Here is an 8,991-nt window from a genome sequence, read left to right as displayed (position 1 = left end):
AGCAAGCTATGAAAAGTACCTCGGTCTACCTCCTCTTGTAGGCCGTTCTAGAGTAAGCACATTCAGTGGCATTCAAGGGAAAATTTGGGAACGCATAAATGGATGGACCGAAAAATTTTTGTCTCAAGCTGGGAAAGAGGTGTTGTTGAAGGCGGTCATTCAAGCAATTCCCACCTACACGATGAGCGTCTTTCTTCTACCAAAGCAACTCTGCCAAGATATCACATCCATGATGTCTCGGTTTTGGTGGGGCCATAAAGAAAACCAGGGACGGTTGACGTGGATGAGTTGGCGGAAGATGGGGAGGGCCAAAGAAAAAGGAGGATTAGGTTTTTGGGACTTAGAATCCTTTAATATGGCCTTGCTTGCAAAACAAGGATGGCGTTTGATTCAAAATCCGGAGACCTTGATGGCTAGAGTTATGCGAGCAAAATATTTTCCTAATAGTACTTTCTTGGAAGCGGAGATTGGCAGAAACCCCTCTTATGCATGGCGAAGCATATGGAGCTCAAAGAAATTGCTCAAAGAAGGCCTTGTCTGGAGAGTAGGTGATGGAGCCAAAATCAAAATATGGGAGGATCCGTGGTTGCCTAAGCCTAGGGCCCACCCAGCAAGATCGCCGGTGCACATCTTGCATAGCCAAGCCCGAGTTTCCGAGCTTCTAGACACTGAGACAAACTGGTGGAAGACGACTCTAGTGCAGGAAATATTCACTGAGGAGGAAGCAAAAATGATTCTTAACTTGGGGGTAAGCCCCTGCCGAGGAAAGGATACACTAGCATAGGAACATACCAAAAATGGAATTTTCAGTGTGAGGAGTGCATATCATCTGGCCTTAGGAAAAATGGAGGAAGGGGAGGCAAGTAGTTCGGACTCTAGCCCCTCAGGCACGTATTGGAGGCAAGTCTGGAATTTTAAAGTGCCACGGGTGGCGAAATTTTTCTTATGGAAAGCCAGCAATAACATTTTAGCAACCAAGGAGAAGCTATTCCAGAAAAAGGTGGTTCCGGATCCTTTGTGCCCCATTTGCTTGATGGAGACGGAAACCATTAGCCACTGCCTTTGGTCATGTCCAGCCGCACAAGATGTATGGGCAGAGTGCAAAGGGAAACTACAAAAAAGGAACTGTTTGACAGGTGACTTCACTGAAATTTTATTCCATGTCGGGCAGGGGCTGGAAGAGGAGGAAAGGCATCTGCTAGCAATTGTCGCTAGAGGAATCTGGCTACGTAGAAACAAGTTTGTTTTTGAGGGCATTTTCCAAGCTCCTTCCGAGATTCTGCGAGCCGCAAGAGAACAGATGGTAGCTTTTGTGGAGGCTTCGCGTAGGCATGCCGCGCCCAGTAGTGGTCCTTCTGCTTGGGGAGACGGGTCATGGCAGAAACCTCCAACAGGGATGATGAAGATTAATTGGGATGCAGCGGTTGACAAAGAGAGAGGCCTAATCGGCATGGGAACTATTATTAGGGACCATTCCGGTGAGGCCATAGCAATGTACAGTGCGCCCAAACCTTTCATAACTGACCCTTTTCTGGCTGAAGCGTTAGCTGCTCGTACAGCGATTGAATTTAGTCGATCTGTCGGGTGCTGGAACTGTATTTTAGAGGGAGATGCACAGGGGGTGATTAATGCTATCAACCATTCCGAAGATTGCATGGGGGAACACGGCCAGGTGATAAATGACATTAAGCTAGTTCTGGAGCAAGGAGGACACTGGCAGGTGAGGTTCACAGGCCGGGTCAACAACGGAGCTGCTCATATGTTAGCCAAGTTGGCATTGCAATCTCAAAGCCCCCTTAGTTGGAGCAGAGATTTTCCAGCTAGCCTGGAAGAGATTGTAAGGAAAGAACAATTCGGTTGATTCTTTTGAAATGAAATACCACTTCAAAAAAAAACATATTATATATATATATATATATATATATATATATATATATGTAAGTTCTTTTTTTTTTTTTTTTGAAAATAGAGGTAGATATAATTTCTTAAGAACCTTTCTCATCGTTTACAATATCCCAAATAGTAACGGGGAAATTATTAGTCCAGGTGATCTCTTGGTTGATATGTAAGTTCTTATTGTGATTGACAACTTAATATAATATTAATTATCACTTCTTAAGAGAAAAGAAAAAATAATTAAAAATTAAAAATAAAAGAGAGTGGGTTCAACCGTATGGTTCACCTAATATCTATCTATGCAAATCAATATCCTAAAAACTAGGTTCAACTAAACAGTCTAAGTCAAGGGCTAGTCAAAAGTCAACAAAATTTTCTCAAAACTTTGTTAACTCTAAAGCTAGTCAAAAGAAATGACATATATTAAGCATTCCAAAATATTATTGGGGTGGTGCCTCGGCGGCCCCAATTTTTTTTTTATATATATATATATAATAATAATAATAATAATAATAAAAAAAATTTAATTAGGTGCCACATCATCACTGATAATTTTTTAATGATTTATTACTAAAATAGCTAAGATCATTCATTTGCTTCAAACATTAGTAATTGCATAATTAGCTATTTTATGCTTCAACCACGGGTTTGAAGCTTTACTCCCATTCATAATTTATTACTAATTTTTAATTGGTAATTGCATAATTTTTTTTTCTTGATTTTTGATTTTTGATATCTTTATGCCTATTCTCATGTGCTTAACATAGAGGTAGGGTTAGAAGATGTATCTTTTACATGATTAACTTTCATTCAAGCATTTCACTAAATTTATAACTTTTTTTTTTTTTTTAGATTTACAATTATCGTATATATTAATCAATATATAATCGAGCTTTCATTAAAACAAATGTAGAAATATATTTTTCATTGTTAGGCTAGTGGGTGCTAAATACAATTAGAAAAAAGAAAAACGATTCAATATGTTATAGAGTTTAATGGACAAAAGTTGATGGTTAATATGTTTCTACGCATTTGATGTAGTTAGCAATGGACAAAAGTTGGATGACAAAGAATAAATGGTCGGAGGAGTATGTGAGGGGGGTTAATGACTTTTTGGAGTTCGCATTTAACAACGAAACTCATAATGGGAAAATTCGTTGCCCGTGTACGAGGTGTGCCAATGGCACCTCGTGGGTACGGGGTATGGTACACGCACATTTGATAAATTATGGAATTTGTCAAGGTTACGCTTGTTGGTATGCTCACGGAGAACAGCTTGGAACTACTTCTAGTCATCAGGCTACTAACACCCCCTTTCATAGTGAGCCAATACATGACGGTTCGAGTGCGATGCTTGACATGTTGCATGAGGTTTTTCTTATTGTGACGGATCCTAATATGAGTCAATGCCCTATATTTGAAATGGGTGGGGAAGCTGAAGGAGTACACAAAGATCGACAAAGGTACTAGTCAATGCCCTATATCCGAAATGGGTGGGGACGCTGAAGGAGTACACGAAGATCGACAAGGTACTAGTCAGGGTACTGAAAAGTTTTATGAATTCCTCAATGATGCTAAGAAGCCACTATATGAAGGGTGCACAGAATATACTAAGTTTACTGCTATTGTAGACTTGTATAATTTAAAGTGTATGTCTGGGTGGAGTAATAACTCATTCACACTGTTGCTTGAAAAGTTGAGTAAAATGCTTCCACCAGATGCGTCGTTGCCCAATAACACATATCAAGTTAAAAAGTACATGAAGGAGTTGGGGCTTGGATATGAGAAGATTCCGGTCTGTCGTAATGGTGGTCGAATTGAAAATCGCCCCAAACTTTAGGGCGGTAAGGTGTAATTTTTCCTATATCTTATGACTTATAAGATTATCTATGATAAGTATGATCATTATGACTCGTAGTTACTATATGAGTCATAATGATCATAATCATTACATCTTAGTATTATCATTAGTTACATATGAATCATTAGATCATGTTGTCCAAGATCTAAGACCATATGATCAATATTAGTCATAATGATCATAATTCATAAATATGATAATATGATCTAATTAACAATTATCATATATATATAATAATATGATTAATTCATAAGTATGATAATATGATCTAATGATTATCATATAATAATATGATAATTTTGAGTTATAATGATCATAATTCCTAAGAATGCGATGACATGATCTAAGTATTATCATATGATCTCTAACAATAATGATCTCTAACAATTCGTGCAATTTTCTATTTTATATAACATGATCTAATGATTATATGATTAAGCATTAATATTATTCACTTTTATTATTTAATATTCATATTTAATGATTATTGTGATGTTATTAAATTACACATATTTATTCAATTACCCTTAAAATATAAAAATTATATTATTTAATATTCATATTTAATGATTATTGTAATGTTATTAAATTGCACATATTATTCAATTACCCTTAAAATATAAGGATATTTTTAAAATAAAAAAAAGGTGAAGTAAACATTTCTTAAATTTTTGGCGCTAGGCCGATATGGGTGAAAATTTAATTCACCCGCCCTTCTCAAAATTCCCCCAATTTTCCCCCTCATCTCCTTCATTCACAGCATATCCCTCCTACCCCCTCTTCCGCTCTCTCTCTCTCTCTGCGAAATCTCTACCCTAGTTACGTCAGTGAAGCTGGGTTGTGATGCTCGAGGCTATTCTCGAGGCTATGCTCCATTTTTCTCATCCATTTCTTCGCCGAAGAAATATACAGAAATAAATGTCCGGCTTCGTAGGCATTCTCGTCTCCGATCCATGGCTATGCTCCATTTTTCTCATCCATTTCTTCGCCCAAGAAATATACAGAAAGAAATGTCCGGCTTCGTAGGCATTCTCGTCTCCGATCCATGGCTGCAGAACCAGTTCACGCAAGTGGAGCTCCGGAGCTTGAAATCTCACGTAATTCTAATCGAAATCGAGCACTCTGTCTTTTTTTTTTTTTTTTTGAATTTGGATGTGATGTGTGGTTTTGGTGGTTATGAGTGATGTGCAGTTCATGAGCATGAGGAGGGAGAGCGGGAAGCTGACGGTGGGGGAGCTGGCGGCCAAGATGTCGCGTTTGAAGGTGGTGGGAGAGAATCTGACGGAGGAGGAGAGAGCTTCGTTTATCCACGATTTGAATCGTAACTTGGACGACGACGTCGATTTCGAGTCCTTTCTCAGAGTCAGTCACTACTGCTTCATTAAAACGGCGCTGTTGATTTTGTTTTTTGATCTCAGCCTTTTATTTTTAAATTTTTTTAATCTTTTGCTTTTGTTTGTGAATTGTTGTATTTGGAAAGGATTTTTTATGATTAGTCTTCTTCAGTTTCTTATTTCTTACGTAACAGGAAATCGACTTGCACCCTATATTTTGGAAGGTAAGGTCTTGAAAACAACAAATTTGCTTAATCTAACGATACACTATACGGAATATAAATCTTTCATGTGGCTGTATAGAATGGGGTTTGGAAACAAAATTGTTTTCATTTTCTTTTGCAATCAGTTTTGTTACTCCTTTTACTTATATATATATATATATAAAAGGTTTTGTTACTCCTTTTAACTTGCTATGGCATGGCCATTATAAGTATAAAGGTGTCTCTGCTAAAAGAAATGGTTATTTGCATCGTTTCCCGATTTATTCACTAATTTCTACCCACAAAACCATGAAAGCTGCAGAGTTGTTTGTTTCCTTTGTTTCTTTGTATGTCGTCAAAAGTTCATTGAAAGCCCCCCGGTAATTGATTTTCAATCCTTAAATTCCAAGGAGAGTGATCCAATATGCAAGATTTTGGATTGCATACCTGGAACTGGGTGCTTTCAGCTAGTGAACCACGGAATTCCGCCTGAAACTATAGGTGCGGCATTGGCGGCGGCCATCGGAGTTTTCTGTGTCTCGATGGAGAAGAAGGTGGTGGTGACGAGGTCATTGGAAATGCCATATGGGTTTGAGGAAGGTCATGGGGATGAGGGTGAGAGTGAACTTAGTGAACAGTTTGTCTGGTGTAGAGATGAAGGCTTGAAGTTGAAAATGGAGGGAATTTGGCCACTTGGGTATTCAAATTTCTGGTAATAACTGCATTTTCTTGTCTTGTCTTGAATATATGGCTTCTAGCATTTGTGGTCATTATGTTTAAGCGTTAATTTTTGTCTAGGAATAAAATATATGTCGTTTATTGTTAAAACATATATTAACTATATGATTATGGTGATCAGAGAATACTATTATAGATAGGCTTTTGGATCCATTTCTTTGCTTTCTCTTTTTGATCCTTGTAGCAAGCATAAGAATCTATGGTTAGTGCTAGTCAATCAGAATTCCTGGCATTACCAACCCAGCTTTCATAATATATCCTATTGTTTGTGATTATGAAAATTTTGGTACTTAAAAAATTTGGCAAACATGTCTGTTCATCTCATGGTGCTGAAGGATTGAGTTAGACACTTGTTTAACAATGAGTGCAAGGTAATTTATATGCTCAATGTGTGCTATAATGACATGATGAAGCAATACAAAAGCATTGCAATTAATCAGTTTAAGGCCAACATGATTTACATTTCTTTAACTAGAAGAACACTCTGCAATTAGGATGTTTATGGATTCAACAAATTATGGACCAATATCTCATGCCAAACTACTTGTGATCTGCAGTGAGAAAATGGAAACCCTTTTGTGGGAGATAGAGAAGGTTTCTGAGAAAATTCTGCTAACCCTCTGGGAAAGTTCTCTAAGAAGATCAATTTGTGGAAATGATATGATTCATGGGCAAGAAGTTGGGTCAGTTTGTTGTCTCTACAAGCATAGCAGGAATGTTCCTTCTGATCGATGGTATGATGTGATTAGGATGCTGATAAGGGGCACTGATTTCTCTCATGCTTTGTGTTTGCATGTATGTGATGGGGCTTCAAAGTTCCATGTTTACTCCAAGAAAGTCTGGGTATCTTTTACCCCAGATAAAGGTGCTCTAATCATCACAGTTGGAGACCAAATCCAGGTAAATTTGGATGTTGTTTTAGCTTGCCTAAAGCTGTAGATTTCAGGTAGCCTACCAAGCTGCAAATGATTGATCTTTTTCCATAAAGATCACAAAAGCCATGATTTAGGCCTTTGACATCGCATAAATACTGCAGCCTAGATAGAAGGCCATTTGCTGGAACAGGTCGATGAAATTCATTGATGACAAGATCCGCCATTTTTATATGATGCTTTTATTCATACAGTTTCTTTAATGTTGTACTGAGCTTGTTTTCAAAATCATGACAATTAGAGGCAACCCCACCATCATGTCCAAGAAAACCTTTGTTTTACATCGTTTTTACTTTTTATAGTAATCTCTTCCTCTCTCTTTTCTGGTCGATTAACATGTGTAATTCCATTGTTGTGATCATATATCTCTATTATACTCTTACATGCATTATTGGGTGGTGGGAATTACAAGCATGTGATTGGAAGGCCAATCTTTGAAGATGAGAAAGAGGACTGCATATCAATGGCTTTCCTCTATTCCCCTCCAAGCACCATTTAATACTAGAATAGTTCATAACTTATTTCATTTTTTTTGTGTGTTTTTGAAACCCTATTCTAGCGATAACATAATTTTTCCTTCTTTTGGTACAAGTACTCTGTTTTATGTCTTTGTATGGAGTGAGATAATTTGCTGTATACATGAATAGGCCTATTGTCTATGTGGTGATCATTTGATTCTAATAAAACAAGTTTCCCTTGCTCACTTCTCAGGCTTCAGATTTCTGGCCAAACAGGAGCTCACAGGAAGATTTCAAAGGTTGTTGTAAACTGATTTTAGGAGATTGGTTTTCTTAATTTCTTGGAGAGGTAATACCCAATATGATTGTTGGAATTTTTGGATTTCGAGCAACAATTTATGCTAATTTGGACAGAATGTTAAGGTTTATTGGAGATCCTTATAAGCACAATTTTAGGGTTAAAATAGAGGACTTGAGGGTACTAAAAATACTAAGGAGGTTTTGATTATAATGGTTCTATGTTCTCTACAAAATGGCAGGAAACTTGAAATGAAACAAACTTGAACTTATCTGAAATTAGTTTTTGTTCTAGATATATATATTTTTTCTTTTCTGGGTTCAATTGGTTTATTAGATTTTGGATTAAAGTTTTGGTCAATTCTGTCATAGGAGCTTCATAAATCAACTTTGGAATGTTTGAGGTTGCAAGAAAAGAATATGGGTTTGGCCAAAGAGCTTGCAGCATTCAAATTGTGAGTGCATCTGCACTAAGTGCAAATCAATCTCTCAATATTTGGTTGGCTATATGTATATATTTTTTGTTGCTCACATGGTTATATGGTTCATAATGTAGGGTTTCTGATCTGGATCTCGATGAAGAGGAGGTTTTAAAGCTTGCCTCTTTTGGTAATGCTGCCAACAACAAAGATACCATAGACATTTTAGTTGGTTTTTCTGTTCACGATTTGGTTGGTTTTGTTCTGCTGCTAGTATGTTTTGCAGCTTTGTGTTCTATTTTGTTGGTGTTCAGCCTCTGTGAGGCTTTGTTTTAGGCCTTTTGAATGGCTTGTATTCAGTGATACTAATTTGTATTTGGATTGTTCTGCTTTTAATGAAGGAAGAAAAAGCATTTGGAACTTATTTTTTTATGAAAAGCATTTGAAACTTATTTTCTTATGAAGCCAAGTAGAATCACAGACAACGCCGGCAGAGGACGATGTGCCGGCGTCTTCTGCAAACGCCGGAGAATTGATCCTTCGCCGGCGTTTGCAGATGACGCCGGCGCATCCTCATCTGCCGGCGTCGACAGAGAACGCCGAAGAAGGAAGTTGTGCCGGGGTTTACAGTAGACGCCGGCACAACTTCATTCTTCGGCGTTCTCTGTCGACGCCGGCGAAGGAAGATGCGCCGGCGTCTTCTGTAAACGCCGGAGAAGGAGGTTGTGCCGGCGTCAACAGTAGACGCCGGCACAGCTTCATTCTCTGGCGTTCTCTGTCGACGCCGGCGAAGGAAGATGCGCCGGCGTCTTCTGCAAACGCCGGAGAAGGAGGTTGTGCCGGCGGCAACAGT

At 38.1% G+C, this 8,991-nt stretch overlaps 1 protein-coding gene across 2 annotated transcripts; it reads left to right on the top strand.

Annotated features, from left to right (window-relative positions):
• The first annotated feature begins 4,481 nt into the window (after positions 1 to 4,481).
• LOC132182696 (uncharacterized) lies at positions 4,482 to 8,537 on the top strand. Of its 2 annotated transcripts, none has more exons than XM_059596013.1 (7): positions 4,482 to 4,854; positions 4,949 to 5,119; positions 5,705 to 6,006; positions 6,590 to 6,932; positions 7,676 to 7,721; positions 8,092 to 8,174; positions 8,276 to 8,537. In XM_059596013.1, the coding sequence occupies exons 1-6, from the start codon at positions 4,711 to 4,713 to the stop codon at positions 8,100 to 8,102; spliced, it is 1,017 nt and encodes a 338-aa protein (XP_059451996.1). In that variant the 5' UTR covers positions 4,482 to 4,710; the 3' UTR covers positions 8,103 to 8,174; positions 8,276 to 8,537. The 2 variants fall into 2 exon arrangements, with proteins under 2 accessions (XP_059451996.1, XP_059451995.1); XM_059596012.1 differs by having other exon boundaries at positions 7,676 to 7,771.
• The last annotated feature ends 454 nt before the right edge of the window (positions 8,538 to 8,991 follow it).

Source organism: Corylus avellana, chromosome ca5 (genome assembly GCF_901000735.1).
Source record: "Corylus avellana chromosome ca5, CavTom2PMs-1.0".
In the NCBI taxonomy this organism is placed as follows: domain Eukaryota; kingdom Viridiplantae; phylum Streptophyta; class Magnoliopsida; order Fagales; family Betulaceae; genus Corylus; species Corylus avellana.
This window is presented reverse-complemented; position numbering and strand designations above follow the sequence as displayed.

Excerpts from the sequence above, each read along its gene's own strand:
- LOC132182696 (XM_059596012.1), top strand. The coding sequence starts at position 4,711 with ATGGCTATGCTCCATTTTTCTCATCCATTTCTTCGCCCAAGAAATATA. Across the intron at positions 4,855-4,948 it reads TCCGGAGCTTGAAATCTCAC|TTCATGAGCATGAGGAGGGA; the intron begins GTAATTCTAATC and ends AGTGATGTGCAG. Across the intron at positions 6,007-6,589 it reads CTTGGGTATTCAAATTTCTG|TGAGAAAATGGAAACCCTTT; the intron begins GTAATAACTGCA and ends TGTGATCTGCAG.